This window comes from Misgurnus anguillicaudatus, chromosome 17 (assembly GCF_027580225.2).
Source record: "Misgurnus anguillicaudatus chromosome 17, ASM2758022v2, whole genome shotgun sequence".
Classification (NCBI taxonomy): domain Eukaryota; kingdom Metazoa; phylum Chordata; class Actinopteri; order Cypriniformes; family Cobitidae; genus Misgurnus; species Misgurnus anguillicaudatus.
Window position 1 is genome coordinate 8,946,212 of NC_073353.2, and position 20,118 is coordinate 8,966,329.

Genomic DNA, 20,118 nt, shown 5'->3' on the forward strand with positions numbered 1-20,118 from the left:
TTACTTATATGTTTTATTTATTTATTTATATGTAAGACATATGCCCTGGATGTTATAGGGATTTTTTTTGTAAAGATTGTGTGTATTATTAAACATTTTGAAATAAATAACAAAATGTTGAAAATGAGAGGTTTGGGCTTATTATGTCCACCGAAAGTCACTTAAAGGTGCAGTGTGTCATTTTTAGAAGGATCTTTTGACAGAAATGCAAAATAATTTACAAAACTATATAATCAGGGGTGTATAAAGACCTTACATAATGAACCGTTATGTGTTTATTACCTTAAAACGAGACCTTTTTATCTACATATTCTGAGTGTCCCCTTACATGGAAGTCACCATTTTGTGCTGCCAGTTTTCTACAGAAGCCCTTAAAGGACAATTTCTTTTACTAAGTTGTCTCCAACAATGAAATGTTTGTCCGGTGGCGGCTACCGTAGCTTTTCTATGTGTTTCAAAAGCGAGGGGTGAGACATGGACTAAGCCGTTGGTTGCATTTCGCAACCTCACCACTAGATGCCTTTAAGTCAGAGTAAAGTACCGAAAAAGGTACCGCTGGGTACCAGTATCGAATTCCAGGTACCGGTATCGGAACCGGTACCGGTAAAAATGTGAACGGTACCCAACCCTAGTCATCGAGCCATGATTTTAGGGCCTGGTTTGCATGGTTATTTTGAAAAACTGAGATATTTCCCTTTGTTTACACGCAAACAGAGAATTCGCCTCTGAAACCGATTCTTTCTAAACACTCAGAGTGGAGATTTTGAAAATCTTTGTTTGCCTGTTTGTATGTAAACTGAGACAAACGGGTGTTTAGGCAGCCACGTCACAGTATGCACCAGAGCTCGCACCTACGCCAAAAATGTAACCTTGTTTAAAAGAGGAACAAGAAGTGATTTGTTGCTGATGTTGCTATTTTCGGGACTCTGATTGGCTTACATGGGCTTTAGCTTCTCGTTACACTGCCACCTACAGGTTTGGCATGCTCTTAAAGCAGTGTTTCCCAACCCTGGTCCTCGGGCACCCCCTCCCAGAAAGTTTTAGATGTCTCCTTATTTAACACACCTGATTTAACTCATCAGCTTGTTAGGGAGACATGTTTACCCTTTTGGAAGGAGGCTGATGAGTCGAATCAGGTGTTTTAAATAAGGAGACATCTAAAACTTTCTGGGAGGGGGTGCCTGAGGACCAGGATTGGGAAACACTGTCTTAAAGGCATATATAGACGGTTTCAACAGTAACAACATAAACAAGCGGCTGTCGTGGTCCGCATGTAACTTCAGTTAAACTCGGCTAACAATAAATTACAACAAAGTTCTTTAAACGTAGTTTATTTATATAACAAGCAAAAATAACAACACATAGATTACATAGGAAGCCAAAACATTTATTATTTTTGACGAGGCATTTGTTCAAGAGATCAGTTTAGTAACTAGTCAGACCATTGAAAAAACGAAACCGGAAGTAAAGTTCGGATCCAGACGTATATCGCGTCAGTGCACGTGCGTCCGATGAAACCGTCTATACACGAGTATTTGTAAATGAACACTTTTCTGAAAACTGACATGTGTGCACGATGTTATTTTTGAAACTGGAGAGGTTGAAATGTCCGTTTATGAAAATAGCCGCCCACGTGTAAACGTAGCATAGGTCCGCCCCAAAAAATCCTTATTTCACTAATCTTACTCCACAATTCAGTACTACATAGTTCACAGTCTTTGTAACATAATTTTTTTTTACATTTATAATGTGTTTAGAAACAATTCTCTGAATTGACTTTACACAGACTTTATGTCATGGAAACACAACATGCGTGTTTGTGTATGAAGAAAGCAACTGGAACTGGATATCCTCGCTGACAGGACATCCGTCTGTTAAATTACTTACTGAAGAAACTTTGGTCTTGCTTTGTCAGAAGACAAGCAGTGTTCAAGACGAGAGTTGTGTAACTGTGTCATAGTCTGCTGTTGTGTGTGATCTCAATGTGCTACGGTTGACTTTACTGTTATATGTAAAAGTGTGTGTGTGTGCGTGTGTGTGTGTGTGTGTGTGTGTGTGTGTGTTTATCTTTTAGGGTGCGGATTAGGTTCCAGTATTCATAACTAGCGGGCCATAAAACAATAGAAGTCTATGGAATGTCTTCATTTAGATAGCAAAGTAAATGTGTGTGCGTGTGTGTGTGTGTGTGTATGCGTGTGGGTGTACAGTATACCGCAGTGGGGTTAGTCATGCATGTCTGGCACTAAGCCGTTCTCCATCTCACAGTTTCGTAAAGAAACAGTCTATTATTAGATCACTTCTTATCCCACTTGGCAACAGGAAGGGAACTGAAGACAAGAAAAAGAAACTATAGTGGTCAAAATGATACAAAGAGTAAAGACACACTAGAGTTTGAAACTCAAATGCAGTGACGGATGGTGCTATATTTTTGGGTGAATGTCATATTGTTTGTTAATGGGGAATGAATGTAATTTGTTAAAAACGGGCATTTGACAGGTATGCAGATATAACCCTGCATGTAATTTGTTAAAAACGGGCATTTGACAGGTATGCAGATATTATCAGGACTGGGTCAACAAATAAGCTTCTGAGGAAGAATGAGATTAATTGAGAATGGTCGCGAATCATCCAATTGCATAAGGTCAAAAATATACAAACAATATTGATAATTAAGCTATCAACAAAAGTGAAAGTGTTCAATCTACACTCTGTGGATGATCTGACTGATGCAATCCGATCTTTCCAAAATTTACAGACCTACATAGGCATTTTTGGCCTTTACCCCACACATAGTTCATAAAAAAATTATATATATATATATATATATATATATATATATATATATATATATTTATATTTTTATATATATATATCAGTGGCGGCTCGTGACTGCTCTTCCGAGGATGTGCTAATTCATAATAAGTGTTCGGATTGTCACGTGTGTGGTTCCCTTTTCCAAAACATGTGTCATGCGTGTGGAGAGATCCTGTGTGCATCACATGTTTTGCTGGAGACGCGTCATAACCGTTTATGATAAAAGAGACGCTCGCGTTCCCTAAATACATGCAAGACACTCCCTTAACAGTAAACTCTGATTACGCATGAGATTGTGCGAATATCTGGCACACACGAGCGTCTCCTTTCAAGTTCAAGGCAGCAGGCACTTATTTTGCAGATATCGTTTCGTTGCAAAACGAGATTTGAACATTATTGTCATGTTTATTATTATGTTATCATGTTATTATTTTTGAAATAATTAAATAATTTTTGATGACATTTAATAAATAACTTGAATAAAATTACCCTCTGTTTAGTTTAGAAATATGCCATAACCACCAACTACATCTACATCTTTAAAGGGACAATGACAAGGACGCAATGATATTACGCAGCGCCTGATATTACGCACTGCCCGAAAATAGTCCCCTTGGTAACTTTCAATAGCAGGAGACTATTTTCGTGCAAATAGGAAATATCAAAACATTTTGGTTATTTTTTAGCATGATGCTAATGGTCTAATCAGATTAAATAGATTATGCTAAGCTATGCTAAAAGTGGTACCACAAGAGCTGGATATCAGATGAAAGGATTCCAAAACTCTAGGGGAGCTGGAAAATAAGCATATTTTCAAAAGAAGTGGAGTGTCCCTTTAAACCAGCCTATTTTCATCACCTTGCTTGATTTTTGTAATTGTGCAATTCTAATAATGTAGCCTATAAAATGTTAGATATTCGGCAAACTTATGCAAACTTTTGTAAAAAAAATGTTGTAAAGAAAAAAATTATGCAAACCTTTGGTTTTGTAAATAATGTAATCAATGGTTTTCAATAACCATAGTTAAACCATGGTTACTGTAGTTAAACCATGGTTTTGCTAATATTAATCAATACACCAAAAAACTATGGTTACTACACTTTTACAAAAAAAAAACATGGTTCATTTTCAGGGAAAGGCAAAGTGAATTGAATATTTTGTAGTTAAAAAAAGAGTTGTTTTAACTGAGTGTCATCGAGTGCACTAGCGAACGAATTCAGTGTTTAAGTTGACACAGCTGTGCACCAGGATGTCAAATCGTACTCTGCGTCTCTGTTTGTAATACTTCCCTCAGAGAGCATGTTTCCTTTGCTATAAATAGCTGTCCTCACATATATGCCCGTGGATTGTGTTTGTTTTTTTCTTGCATGTTCCTGCTATATTTGTAGATGAATGAACAGGAAGAAGCACGACTGCCTGCAGGTCTCTGGCCCTTGTGTTTTGTTGGTAGGGGCCCAAATGAAGTGAAACGACAGTGAGGCTGAGGCGAATGGCTGACAGGAAGACCCTCATTGTCTGCCCCATCTTCTGTTTGGTGGCATTCCTCATGTCAAATGACCTCCGACCCATTGTTGCTTGCGTTGGGCTGTCTGGAGTGTCACTTTCACTGGAGACTGTGTCAACTATCTGGCTATGCAATTTTTATGATGTTTTCATGATCGTGAGGATTGTTTTGCATACAAGCAGGGTTAAGAGATTTAGCTCTCAGGTGTGATTCAGCCTGTGTGAAAACTGAGTTGATGTCTAACGTTTGACAGTCTGCAATGGTTAACCAGATATCTTTAGTTTGACTTTTTTTGGCTTGTGTCAGTCGTAATGTTTTGAACGTTGTAGCACTGCGATTTTTAATGATGCACCCATCAGGAAAATTCTTGGCCAAAACAAGCCAAAAAATGGGAAAGCCGAAAAGTGTATATTTTAAAGCTGCACACTAACTTTTTTTGCCCTCAAATGACAGATATGCGACAAAGTCACTGGGATCCTATTTTAACGATCTAAGGGCATAGTCCAAAACACACGGCGCAAGTGCACTTATGGCGTGTCCGAATCAACTTTTGCTAGTTTAATGACTGGATAAATGGTCGGCGCACCCGGCACATGGTCTAAAAGGGTTGTTCCTATTCTCCTAATGAGTAATGGGTGTGTTTTGGGCGTAACGTGCAATAAACCAATGAGGGTCACATCCCCTTTAAAAGCCAGTTGCACTCACACCATGGCAAATTTGTAAGTGGAAAATCTACAAGCGGAGGAAGAAGACCACCAGTTTAAGATTGTTGTTAATAAAATTGCATTGTTTTTTTTTTATTTATGGAAATACATTGTTTGGGGGGGGGTTGTCCGCGTTGGGCACTCTGTGATTTTCCATGAACAGCGCTTAGCACCCATATTTAAACAGAATTCAACTTTCGGTGAAATGTCACTTTTTACTTGGCTGTCCAATCGCAGAGGAGCAGGGGTGGGACAAATACCACAATTTGTCCTGTTATCTGTACTCATGTATGTCAGTATGTCCAGTATGTCCTTCCAGAAAAACGCGAAGATTTTTTGTGATTGTTGCAGGAAAAAATCCTTGATCTTGCGGCATGTTTTCTTAAAAAATGCGATGGAATATGCGGGATATTTATGCAATTTTATGTGATGAAATTGCGGGAACTTGCAAAAACTGTTTGCAGCTTTTGCAGCTTTTCAATTCACGTCACTTAATGAAGTCACTTCATAACGTTTCCATGGCAACAGGGGACATGGCTGCGCTTGTGTGAAGTAAATGCAACATTTTTCAACTTTGTGCTAAGATTTAAGTGACGTTTTGATTAAAATGCGGGGATTATGAAATCATGCAAGCCCCGCATATTTTGCGCCCAGAAATCTGTAATTTATGCGTCGAAAGTGTGAAGCATTTGAAAAAAATTAATCCTTTTATTTTTTATATTTAACATTTTTTTTGTGCTTGTGCACGTTCCTGTGTCTGTGATAAGCGTACGTGTATGTGCGTGTATGTGCGTTGTCGCCCCGTTCATAGGTGCATATTACTAACGTGCTTTTTAAATAACAATACATATTGCGCCATTGACTTTTGACCAGGTTTTAGTTGGTCAGTGGCGCACTCTATTTCAGTTGCTTCAAAAAAGCAATGCTCCAACAATGTGCATAAAGATACCTCGTTTTCAGACATTCCCATGGGCGCAAAAATGGGCGCAAATGCATTTGTTATTTAAACAACGTGGCACCAAAACCCACTTTTCTTTCCAGAAATAATTTTTTTTGGTGCATTCTTAGTGTTATAATTGTTCAGTATTATAGACACACTGTACAGTCCAGTGCTTGTTCAGTTTTTGGGCGACATTTTCATAAATGCTTGCATAAATGGGTCAGTGACAAAAATGGTTTGGCAAGATGGAGAATTTTTTTTAACTTGTTTTAACTCTTTCCCCGCCATTGACGAGGTATTTCGTCAATCTAGAGAAAACGCTTCCCCGCCAATGACGAGTATTTCCGTCTTTCCGCAATACCGGTATTATCCACTATCCTTCCGCAACTTTTTAAAACCGGAAGTATTGCTCTATGGCAAGCTGCTGCATGTTCGTGTCTGTTTTAAAGATTGCTCTGAATGGGATCTCTATGAAAAGTCTGTCACAAAAATGGAATTATCTCTGCTTTTTGCTCAAAATCTGGTGTTTTTGCAGAAACCTACCCATATTCAAAAGCTGCTTACAAAAGAACTACTCAAGGTAGGATGAAACGGGTTTTTTTTGTTTGAAAGCAGAGGGTCTGTTCTTTCATTTGGTATATTGTTTGTTTATATATTTGAAGAAGAACATTTTCTGGAAGGCATTAAACTTTTGTGAAAATCATGAAAAAGGCTGGCGCTGGCTGGCAACTTTTTAAAAAAACGCTGGCGGTGAAAGAGTTAAAAACATGCATCAGGTTTATTTCAATGCACAGTGTATTTATGTTAATGTTATGCAATAAAAATTACATTTGCACCATTTTTATGAAAGTTAAGACTGAAAGGACCTAAAAATGTCAAATGATATAACCACCAAATGCGCAAAAGAATGAAAAAAATTAAATATTTTACCCACCTTGATGGCATAAAAGCATAATCATCAAAAAAGAATAATAATTTAAAAAAAAAATTCTAAATGTAAATTTTTCTAAATGTTTTTGTAATGTTTGTCCTGACATAATGCTGAAAACAGCTCTGTTTCCTAAATAATCTTTGACAAATTATATAAAAATGTAAATTTAAAAAAGTCATATTACACTAAACTAGATGATTATATTTTATTCCACATTTTTTTATGAATATGTTTATATTTTAATAAAAAAAAAATACTAGTTACACCAATTGACAGAGACCAGTTACACCACATTGACATTTTTGCAATTATCCCCTAAATATTCTTTCAAATGAAATAAAACCATAATTTCAAACTTGGTCCTCAAAAAAGAGAATGTATGCTAGAAATCTGCAAATTTATTTTGAAATTTTAACCCTTTTTAATTGAACCATAATGACACAAAATAATTAATGTCATGTCTTTAACCCAAATTGTTTTGAATCAGGTGCTAAAACTACTCAGACAGTGTGCAAATCAATGTTATCAGCAGGCACATCACTCTTATATAATTCTTACCATCAGTGTCTTAACGTTTAACAGTTTACCACAGATAACCTTCCACCTTTGCCTGACTTCATCTGGCATGCATTAGTTTATAGCCTCTTAAATGTAATCTGGTAAACTCAAGCCAGTCATCTGGCAGCTTCTGCGAGTTTGTGTTTGGAGGGCAAGTGGCAGCGCTTTGAAAGAGATGTTTATACCATTCATCCAGGACAGGATATTTTGAGTAATGGGTTTCCTTTTATGCCGTTTGCATTGTCACTCCCCTCCCAAGCATGAAATTGGTGTTGGAGAGCACTTGATCCTGGCAGAGCTTTCTGGTCCTTCCTCTGAAGGGCAAACCCACACTGTCAGATTTCGGGTTGACTTCAAAGTCCTTATGCTTACATATAAGGCTTTAAATAATTTGGCTCCACACTATCTCACTGAGCTTTTAGTATCCTACACCCCTGTGCGTGCTTTGCGCTCCTCTGAAACTGGCCTTTTACAAGTTCCTAATACCCGTTTAAAATCTATGGGTGATAGGGCATTTTCAGCTGTCGCTCCTAGGCTTTGGAATTCCTTGCCTGCTCCAATTAGGCAAGCAGAATCCCTTAGTGTTTTTAAATCCTCCCTTAAAGCTTATTTCTTTAGGGTAGCTTTTACTTAAAATTGATCTCTCTTTTAACTGACCTATGTTCTTATTTTGTGTGGTTTTATATTTGACTTGTTTTATGTATTGCTTGTATAATTGCTTGTTACTTTTCCCTTGTGCAGCGCTTTGAGATGCTACTTTAAAGGCGCTATAGAAAATAAAGTTTATTATTATATTATTATTACTGCACGTGGCCGCCTGAAGCTGATATCTACTTTCAAATTCTGCTTCCTTTACACTTACAGCTCATACACATTATAACATTGTTTACATATCAGCGGCATGTAACTGAATGGTGTGTTTCCTATGTCACTAAGTTAAACAAAAGTCTTGTGGGTTGGAGTTAGGAGACATGCTCACTTGACACGTGCACTTTAGCTCCCGATATCCTTTGACAGAGCAGCGTATCCGCACTTTACTCATTCTAACTGACCACCTGTACAGACACATCTAAGGAGCTTTTTGGTGCTGAAACCTTTGTTATTCAACGTCATTCCTTTCTTGCACGGATGTTTAACTCTTTCGCCGCCATTGACGAGATATCTCGTCAATCAAGAGAAAACGCTTCACTGCCAATGACGAGTATTTCCGGCTTCCCGCAATACCGCTATTATCCAGCAGGTGGCGCCCTTCCGCAACTTTTTAAACCCGGAAGTATTGCCATATGGCAAGCGGCTGCATGTCCGTGTCTGTTTTAAAGATCGCTCTGAATGGGATCTCTATGAAAAGTCCATCACAAAAATGGAATTATCTCTGCTTTTTGCTCAAAATGTGGTGTTTTTGCAGAAACCTACCCATATTCAAAAGCTGATTACAAAAGAACTACATAAGGTACCATAGGATGAAATGTTTTTTTTTTTTTTTTGAAAGCAGAGGCTCTGTTTTTTCATTTGGTATATTGCATGTTTATATATTTAAAGAAGAACATTTTCTGGAAGGCATTAAACTTTTGTGAAAATCATGAAAAACGCTGGAGCTGGCTGGCAACTTTTTTTTTAAACACTGGCGGGGAAAGAGTTAAAGTAGTTCTGTAGAATTATAGCCTACGTAATATGTCAAGTGTTATATCATTAAAGGGATAGTTCACTTTAAAATGAAAATTCTGTCATCATTTACTCATCCTCATGTTGTTTTAAACCTGTATGAATTTCTTTTTTCTGATGAACACAAAAAAAGATATTTGGAGAAATTATGGCAAACACACAGCAGATATGATAGTGACCACAGACTTCCATAGTAGGAAAACATATTTTGGAAGTATTGTGATAAATGATAAAGAAAATATTTTGATAAATGATGGTAAGCACACAGTTGACGGTACCCATTAAATTCCATCATATTTTTTTATTCCTACTATGGAAGTCTATAGTCACTATATGCTGTGTGTTTACCATCATTTCCCAAAATATCTTCTTTTGTGTTCATCAGAAAAAAAGACATTCATACAGATTTAGAACAACATGAGGAAGAATAAATAATGACAGAATTTTCATTTTAAAGTGAACTATCCCTTTAAGTCTATAGCAAGTAGACCTATATGGTTTTAGTTTATGGTTTTGAATTTGAGGGTATTGGACCTGGAAAGTCCTTGAAAGGTCCTTGAATTCGAAGTTGTGAACTAAGGTGTAGAAACCCTGTAAAATTCAGCTCATAGGTTTTTGTATGGAGCTTTAGTATTCTGCTTCATGTAGATGTATTGTATCTGTGCTGAGTCTTGATCAATCCTAAAGTTTTGTTTCACCTTTGTATCTCTGCAGACGAGTGTGAAGGAGGGTCTGCTTTTAAAACAGACAAGCTCTTTCCAGCGCTGGAAAAAACGTTACTTCAAATTGCGGGGACGGACACTTTACTATGCCAAGGATGCCAAGGTGAGTTTATGAGTGTCTTTATAAACTGTTACTAATTCTGTGGCTTCCCATACAAAAAAAATCCAGAAATCAGAGGACTCTTGAAATTCATCAAAATTGTTAAATGGATGTAAATAAAGATGTTGTTATAAAATAATGTTGAAAATATTTTTTACAGTATACAGTTAGCCCTCTACATTAAGCTGATCTAAGGTAAGGTGGTGGAATATTTAGCATTACAGTGGTTCCCCTTAAGACCTCTGTTAGTGAGCATTCTTGTACTGAGAGGGGCTTTACATATTTATTATAGGAAACCTGCATATCGGCACCTGCATTGCATCTTCTGCCAAGTCTTTAATCTCATTGTATGTGTGTGTGTTGGTGTGTGTGTGTGTGTGGTAGACGGGTGGTGTTTTGGCCCGCTGGCAGTATCGAGTCTCTCGTAGCCGTGTGTGCTGGAGGGTGCTTTCTGTCTGCTGGACCGGTGCTCGTCATCGGCCCCCCACACTTGGTTCAAGTGCATCAGAAGAAGGCTTGGTGGCCATTCGGGTCAGAAACAGCTACGGCTGACCACCCCTCTTATATAAATAGCCTTCATTAAGGACATTACCGATCTCCCATCACCCTGCCTGGCATTGTTTTGGGGATGCCTGTTCTCCTCATTCGGGCTGATTTGGGAACTCAGCACTGCAATGAGCGAGAACAGATGGGCTGTTTGGCTGAAGCAACATCACGCATCATTTCCTTATCTGCTTCTCTGTGTAGACATCTGAAGAGGAGGTTCCTGGAGCTTTGCCTTATACTGTATCCAATTGTCTGTGTCTTGGAGGAGAGATGCTTTACCAGTATGTCCACGAGTGTTTCTCTGTACCCCTCACTGTGAAAAAGCTCAAGCGAGCATTTCATTACATGTTATAGTGTGCCTTTGTATGTTTTCCGCCCATTTTGGAGCACTTCTGTGGTTAAGAATGGCACATGGCATTGGGTCTGTGATCTGAACAAATCAATAGAGAGTGGGCGCTTAAAAATTAAACTGGCAAAAAATCCCACCTGGTGCGTAGCTATGGGGCTACCATATTTTGCATTTCCTGCACAGCTCCTAAATGACATCTAGTGGTGCTGGCACATTTGTTATAGAAAGTTTGGAATTTTGGCAGAGATCTTTAATGCAGAAAGGAGGTGGCTGGTTGGCACTCTCTCTGTAGCAAACCCAAACTGTAAGTTTAAAATGCTTATTCTTTATATTAGAGATGCACTTATTGCAACTTTCTTGGCCGATTTCCGATTTTCTGTAGGTGTGACCTGCCGATACCAAATTTTTGTAGATTTCAATTTTCTTTCTATAATCATCAGCATATAGGCTATGAAATAAAAATCCACTTTTCTTTAATACAAAATCTTATTTTCATCAAAAAATAAATTATTAAACATTACATTTTTACCCAAACTGCATGATCTTATTTTATATGAACAGATGTCAAAATAAAGTGCTTTCAAACTCGGTCAGGCTCACTGACATTATGTTAGATGTCCAAATATCAGTTGGACAGCTGTGGTTAGAAGCATAGTTCCTAGCTAGTATGACGTGTAGACTTAAAGGAAAACACCACCGTTTTTTAATATTTTACTATGTTCTTACCTCAACATAGATTAATTAATGCATGCCTCTCTTTTTTCGGTGCGTGCACTTAATCTTTGTACAGCGCGTCGTGAACGTGTTAGCATTTAGCATAGCCCCATTCATTCCTTAGGATCCAAACAAAACACTTCCATGTTTTCCCTATTTAAAGACCGTTACATAAGTAGTTACACGAGTAAGTATGGTGGCACAAAATAAAACGTGGTGATTTTTAAGCGGATATTACTAGAATATAGTTTCCATCAATATTATTGCGCCCGAGGTTGAAGTGTTGCAATCTAAGTGCTCTTCCGCCATGCATACAATGTGGTTTTTATTTTTTATCCGCTTAAAAAAAAACGTTTTATTTTGCCACCATACTTACTCGTGTAAGTACTCATGTAACAGTCTTTAAATAGGAAAAACATGGAAGTGTTTTGTCTGGATCCTAAGCTTCGAAATTCATCCCTGTTTAGATCCTAAGGAATGAATGGGGCTAGGCTAAATGCAAACACATTAAAGGGATAGTTCAGCCAAAAATGATATTAAACCCATGATTTACTCACCCAGAAGCCGTCCGAGATGCATATGTCCATCATTTTTTAAACAAACACATTTTCAGTTATTTTAGAAAATGTCTTAGATCTTCCAGCTGCTAAACAGTAAAGTTACGGGGTCCACGTCCTTCAAGTCCAAAAAATGTGCATATATCCTTCCCCAAAGAAATCCAAATGGCTCCAGGATGATAAACAAAGGTCTTCTGAGGGTTGTTGTAGCAATATCCACATTTAAAACTTTATAAACGGAAATAACTACCTTCCGGTAGCGCCGCCATCTTAGACTCCTCTGTATTCAGGAGAGAGTATTAGCGTAGTGTACGCACTTTTCTTAGTGACGTACAGTGTTGGGTGTAACGCGTTACAAAGTAACGCGTTACTGTAATAATATTACTTTTTTCAGTAACTAGTAGTGTAACGCATTACCCGTCTGAAAATGGTAATATTATTACAGTTTTCCCGAGCTAGTTACTTGCGTTACATTCGCCAGTAGCACCTTCATCACACAAAGGCACACAACACAGAGAACAAAAGGGAAGTGGAGGAGGGCGTGAATGGAACAGTGATTGGTCTAAGTTTGGCACGAGGTATCATTTACCATCACCGATTGGTCGACAGCCGGCAGCAGAGCGGCACACTCAAAGACAGATCGGGAAAATGGAAGCGTCAACAACGGCAAGCTTTTTTTCAGAGGAAGGTTCGCTAGTTTCGACGGGAGGAGATTCAGTCATTATTTTATTATGTTCAACGGAAGGAAAATAACTTGACGGTGAAGTGCACACTCTTTAATGTTTCTCCGAACGCTGTGTCCCACGTCCGGTAGCGGGTAAGGAAGCCAGCAGTAATTTTTATGTTGTATTAAAATGTGGTGTATTTACGGTGGGTTTTCTCGCCGTGGAGACCTTGATGAATGTGAGGTTATGCCACGGTCTCCCGGCGCTCATTTCATTGTTTGTTTGTATGTAAACAGGGGTTGCGTGCAGGTTGTTTATCCCATCAATTTTGTATATCAATTTTACCGTAATTGACGAAGGCTGTGTCTTTAGCTTGAGTGATTTTAATGATATTTATTGAATTGATTGTGTATTTATTACTTTGCGGTGTTAAATTGATATATTTATATGTTTGGGTGTTGGATGAATTAGCTGTGCATTGCTGTGTATAGTGGGTGGGTAAATAATGTGCACTAACATCATGGTATCCCCCTGCTAAGAATACAGAACTCTTGGAAGTCTTAATCAGGAAATAATTTATTGTGAACCGTCATTATTTTATCAGCTGTCCATTTAAAGGTGTCCATCTAAAAATAATTGCAACCTGTTGTCATCCCTGTATTTTGAATGAGTAAATTGTTATCAAATTTAATCTAATAAAATTGTAACTTTTTATTGATTTGGGAGTTTTGTGTTTGGATGTTTTCTTGGCCGTGGCTTGCCCAAATAAACATTCTTGCCCAGAAAAAAAATGTAACTAGTAATATAACTAGTAATATAACTAGTTACTTGCTCCAGGGAGTAATAAAGTAAAGTAAGGCATTACTATTTTTGAGAGTAATATGTAATAAGTAATATATTACTTTTTTGAGTAACTAACCCCAACACTGGTGACGTATGACAAATTCGGAGGGCGGGGGCACAGAGCGGCAGGAGAGTAACCTCCGTAAACTGCATAAGCTCTCATCTTGAATGCGGACGCAACTAATATGGCGGCATTACCGGATGCGAGTTATTTTCATTTATAAAGTTTTAAATGTGGATATTTCTACAACAAAACGGCGTGGATCACCCTCAGAAGACCTTTGTTTATCATTGTGGATTTATTTTGTGAAGGATGGATGCACATTTTTTGTACTTGAAAAACTGTGGTGTTTTCCTCTAGATTGATCATGGTTTTGAACAAAATAAGCAAGCAACATGCAGTGCATTATATATCAGTCATTCTAAATATATACAAATTCCATTTGATGTCTTTTAACAGTTTGTAAACAGAATTAAAGCGCTGTTTTTGAAAATTATGAGCTTTAAGACCCTGGGGAATACCTGGGAAGAAAGGAAACTTGTGAATTAATTAAATATCTTGAAATAAAACAACAGAGAACTAAAACACGACAAAAATGTAGTGTATGTTATTTACAGCAATAATCTGATATTAAATTAATCTGAACAGATTAATTAGTACTCCACCCTCTACGTGACATCATTAACTAACATGGTTCAAATGACGAATGTGTGGCAAAGGTACTTTCAGTAAGTCGTTATGTAAAACGGATCACGTTTCCAGGTTCGGATTTAAATGGATGCAGCTGTTGTTTAACAGATTGGAGGATGCTTCCACTTCTATTGTGCATGTGGCTATGACGTTATTGCTTGCGCAACCATTCGGGCCGATCATGAGTAAAATCTGTCGATTACGGTCTCTTGCTGGTCGATCGGTGCATCTCTACTTTTTCTAAATGCAAATTTTGTCAATGTTTTGGAATTAGAATACACTATACATGTCCAGGGCCGCATTAACACTGTAAGGGGCCCCTGGGCTTTATCATTTTTGGTTGCCCTTAATCCACCAGAATTGCAGCCTACATTCACACAATCTTTATAATCACTAAGTGCAAGTTGTCAGGCTTTTATTTTGCTGGAATAAATGGAATTACAAAATATTAAAACCATATCAAAATGCCCGCAATATACACAAATATCACTGCATAACATATGCACATAGTCCTAGGTGACCCGAATAGTCTAAGATTCGATGCTTTGACAGGAGAAGCCTGATTCGACTACTGCACAGTCAATTGTCGCAGATGTGTTATAAAATTGAGGATCATTTAATTTTGGCTGTATAAGAGTGCACAGTATCTGATTTCACATTTAACAGCTTTCTCCCAATATAAAAAATATACATCCTATTATAATAATACTAAGTAAATAATATAGTAGCTTTTAATAAATATTTTTAAAGTCTGTTAATAGCCTAAATCCCGTGACAGGGCTAGACGTCCATATCCAGAAACCATTGCAAAGTCTCTTTGTTTCTGCAATTAAACAGACAAAACAGGTAATTCTATACTTTCGTTATTTTAAAATTAATTTTAATATTTCCTTGTTTTTATTTAATTTATAGATTATTTAGTGTTATCTGATTAAACTATTTGTGGGGTTTTATTCCCCTGCGCATTTAGGCATTTTGCACCCATGTTCTGCACCTATTGATTCTGACTTTATTTTGTTTTTATGTTCTGCACCTATTGATTCTGACTTTATTTTGTTTTTATGTTTTATTAATTATAAAGGTAAATTCTGATCTAATTTAAGTTCTGTAAGTTTTGGATTGCTTATCGTTGTGTCAATGTTGCGCGGTTGCATGCTGTCACATTCAACTTAGCCGAACGTGCTAGGTGCTCTGCGTGATCATATTTAGGCATTCATCAAACGTAACATCAAAAAACTGATTTTTTCGACAAGTATAAGTTTTAAAATGTATTTTAAAAGGTTGCTTAACTTGTCAAAAGTTGAGCTAGAAAACAGGTAAGCCGTTTTTGTGAATACAGAGATGATCAAAGTGAAAGTAAGCAATCAGATATTTCTGTGCAAAATAATAAAGCATATATAGTGTCTATAAAATCCTTAATTTCAGTGTTTTTTTGTTATAAATGAACCGTTTAAGTAATTGTATATAAAGCTTGTTTTTTATAATTTACAGTAACAAATTATATGTAATTTCTCGTCTTTTATTTCCTTTTCACGCTAAATCTCAAAATGAAACGATCGCTGAACTTAGCCGTGGCTTCCGAGGCAGAATCTAATTTTATTATTTATTAGATTTAGTTATCAAAAATGTTTTGTGTAATATCTTTGTGTGCTGTTCTGTACATCTTGGCTTTAAAATGTTATGAGGAATCATTTAATGACATATTAAGATAAAAACGCGTCCTCAGTTTAGTCTTTGTTCATCACTTGAAAGGCACTTTTGGTTACTTTATCAGAAAGCTGTCTGTGTTGCCTTCAGAAATGCAATAATGGATATTTCAGACAGAAATTTTAAAAAGCTCACTAATGATTGCAGGGTAGCCTATAGTAAGTGAGAGATTTTCTGCGCAGGAACTGCATTCACGCACGGACATTCAAAGCAAAGCGATTAAGCATAATTTTAAAGGGAGTATCAACTTTTTATAAATGCGGCAGTTATTTTTTTCCGGCAACTCGGGGCCCTTCCCAGCCCGAGGCCCTGGGCTTAAGCCCAGGTAAGCCCATGCATTAATGCGGCCCTGTACATGTCCTAATGGCTAACTAAAAGACAAAAATCTTACTTTTTGATTTCATAGACGATGCAGACGTTTATGACTAGGGATGTAATTATTAATGTGTGTCTCGTTAAAAATGCCTGTCCGAAATCGATTCTGAATGGCAAGGCTGCGATTCTTTGTATCATGCACAGCTTGTGCGTGTACTACGGCAATAGGAAGTCCTTATCATTTTAATGCATTTAAAAAAGCAACACTCGTTAAACAAAATCAGTCAAAATATTCTTTATTATCATGAAAATACCTGAAACAATTTGAAGAACAGCGATATAAATATTCCTGTAGACATTTCCTGGAATAGCGTTCGTAATGCTACTTCTTCTGTGGCACAAAGAAATTTTCTGCCCGAGAGCGCCCCCTGGCTTTGGGATGTGCCGGGATTTAACCGTAATTCATGAAAATTCATTAATTGAGAAAATGCGCATTTGAACGGTTAATCGTTACACCCCTATTTATGACAAGCTGTCATTGTTCGCATCGAACTGATGGAAAAGGAAGCTATGAAAAGTTTATTTGGAGTTTGTCTATGAACATATGATGAGCTCAGATACAAAAGCCCCTGAATGCCATATCTATCAAAAAAGATATAATTATATTAACCAAATGCTTTCAGCACGTTTCATACGTTCATCAAATATTTTTGCTTCAAATCTGCTTAATTCCATCTTCAGTTCATTAAGAAACACTGTTTTGTTGCCAGAATCTATTAAATGCCTTGTCGTTTTTTCAGCAAAGTCCTCAAAATGCATGGAAAATGAATGTGAAACGACTATGGATCACATTCAAACTGGCATCCCTCGTGACCTAAATAACCCAAATGTGGCAGTGACATTCGCCCTTAATGTGTGATTCATTTTCACAATTTTACATTTAATTTTGCGACTGTTTACTGTCTTGTCCGAAAAGAAGCGTTTTTGTTTTTAAAGTGAAGTTTTTTGACAAAAAAGCTTGCATGTACTAAGAGGGTTTTGCTGCAAAAGACAGTAAAATTTGTTATATACTAATGAAGTGACTTTTGTGAAAATAAGGCATTTCAATTACTGATTACTAACATATCAATGCCATAAATTACTACTGCACCTAAACATAAGAGACTGATAAAAAAGCTTATTACAAGAAAATATATGAACGTTAGACGCAGGATATGCAGGATTTTGCATCTGACGTTTTCATACGATGGCACTGTTGGCGTTCACTTGAGCGTTATGTAACATCTTGAAGAAATGTTTAGTTTCTTAGACAGATTTTAGTTTCTGTTTTTTAAACAGATTTTACACTATGAGATAATTTTGCACTGGCCAACAGCTTTGTCCATCTTGCTAAAGGGTAAAGCCAACACAAGATAGCACAATTTCAAATGCAAAGTGTTTTTGCTATCTTTATTCACAACAAATGAGTATCCAAATACTTTTGGAAATACTAAATTTTATTACCTTGTTTTTATTCTTATTTTATTTTTTGTATCGACACAGCCCTGATCAAAACTTCCCACAACATAACCAGCTTTTGGCAATCCATTTTGAAAATCCATATATATAATGTTCATGCATGTCAGTGCATAGCTTAATGAATATCTCAATAAGCTCATTTTCATGTCATCTCAATAGAACAGTATTCAGTGTAAGGTCTTTTTCTAAGAATATCTTATCGTCTCTGCTGGTGTAAATGAAGTTAACGCTGTTTCATCACTGTGATAAACTGTTTACAGTCTCTCTCTTTTTGTTCACAGTCTCTGATTTTCGATGAAGTGGACCTTTCAGATGCCAGTGTCGCCGAATCAAGCACAAAGAATGTCAACAACAGTTTCACAGTAAGTGGTCGGTTTTTTATGAATTATTCCAACATAGAAATATATGTGCAACCTTAGAGGCAAGTCACATTTCGTGGCTTTTGTGTGCGCAAATGCATTATTTTCAAAGTAGACGCACGGTGAGCACACTCAAATAGAGAGCGACGTGCTCTTTTTTCCAGGCGCGTCGGCACCACAGCGAGTTGAAAGTATTTTAACTTTTCAGAATGCCGCGTCCGCAGGTCATGTGACATTAACTAACCAATCAGCTTCAACCTTTACGTATCCCCATTGGGTCATGTAAACAAACAATCATAGCGGTACAGGGATACACAGGACATACAAACCGTCAAATTTGACACAAATTAAAGAAACAATGCATTGAGACACATTACTAAATCTATGGGGAGTGCGGCTCAATGTTGCTTAGCAACGGCAGGCGCGAGCAGAGCATATGCATTTGTAGGAGCTTCTCTTTCAGATGCAAATATTTTAAGAAAATTAATTAATTAATCATGAAATTTACTGGTGTTTGTGCCAATATTTAACGTTTAAAAATGGCCCCCAAAAACATCTTGTGACTTCTGATTTTTGCACAAAATATATGTGATGGCTAACTTAGCAACGTCCACAAGTACTGAATCTCATATTTGTTAACAGTGGCATCCGGTGACTTTTTTTCGAGGGCGCTCGATGCGAAGTTCATCACAACACGCATGTAGCCCGTCATGTGTGTGGTTTGTATTTTCAAAATATGTGTTGTGTTCATTTTTGCGATCATAACATTTTTTTTATACATTTTTTTTCATAAAAACATTTTTGCGATCATAAAAAACACCTGCAAGGCCTGAAAGAGATCAAGCCACTTAAGAAAGTACCCCAGCCATGAAGAGTAACTAAGTAACGCAATTGGTTAGTTTTTTGGGGAGTAACGTAGCCTCTTATGGAACGGCTGAAATTCCACAAGGGGGCATATTTGTTCCTCAGAAGTTGCACAATAAACGTGACATCCGAATATATTCATTATAAATCGTGAACGAAAAGTGAGATTCGAACGAATGTCTGTTAGTGAACTAATTGTATACACTATTTGTATCGTAATTCGGTCAGAAACGTCAAGATTGTGAGATGAACAAATCGTTTTGGATTAAAAGGCTTGGATATTCATTTTTGGGGATTTGTGAACTATTTGTTTTGGACAATTTCACCGAAGCGAATAAAGGGAAGATTTTGAAGGTAAGTAAATATCCTAAATCGGCGCCGCCCGGTTCAGGTAACTAACAACTAGATTACAGTTTTATGACTGCTAAAAATCATATTATGCTTTGTGTGTGCGCTTAATGGAATCCCTAAAGTCTAAGCTTTCCAACGATGTGCCGCATGACTGTATATTTTGAAGATTTAATGCTTCAAAGTTACAATGACGTAATGCAGCCTCACGTGCAAGGGAGGGGGTGTACCTTATCAGGTTAATATTGTAATGCATTACTTTTAAAAGTAACTTTTCCCAACACTGTTGCCAGATACTCACTTAATCTCATGTGTAATTAGAGTTTACTGTTAAGGGAGTGTCTTGTAAGTATTTTGTGAATGTCTCTTTTATCATAAACGGTTTTGGTACACATGATGCAACAAACACATATTTTCAAAACACAAGCAACACACATGGCACTCAGAACACTTATTTTGAATTTGCACCGCTTGGATGAGCAGTCACGTTTGTTAATATAAAGGACATAAATAATGAACTGTATTCAAGACTTAAGGACCACAGAGCGCCACTCACATAGTTTAACATTAAATAACATCATATTTGTCCCAAATCATTAACGATTAACATTAGCTGCTAACGTATATTTTGCATTTTGAAGTAGACACTATCTGACTAAGCTTGCGCTATTTAACTCTTTCGCCGCCATTGACGAGATATCTCGTCA

At 37.1% G+C, this 20,118-nt stretch overlaps 1 protein-coding gene across 7 annotated transcripts in view; it reads left to right on the forward strand.

Annotated features, from left to right (window-relative positions):
- Positions 1-20,118, forward strand: part of dgkh (diacylglycerol kinase, eta) — a 140,564-nt gene that overhangs the window by 21,885 nt on the left and 98,561 nt on the right. For 4 of the 7 annotated variants that reach the window (XM_055215441.2, XM_073854948.1, XM_073854947.1 and 1 more), the window contains 3 exons: positions 9,828-9,938; positions 10,320-10,466; positions 18,122-18,202. In XM_055215441.2, coding sequence (XP_055071416.2) covers positions 9,828-9,938; positions 10,320-10,466; positions 18,122-18,202 — 339 coding nt within the window. Of the gene's footprint in view, positions 1-9,827; positions 9,939-10,319; positions 10,467-10,493; positions 10,763-18,121; positions 18,203-20,118 lie in introns of those variants that run through there. The other 3 variants (XM_055215445.2, XM_073854950.1, XM_055215443.2) reach the window with 2 other exon arrangements.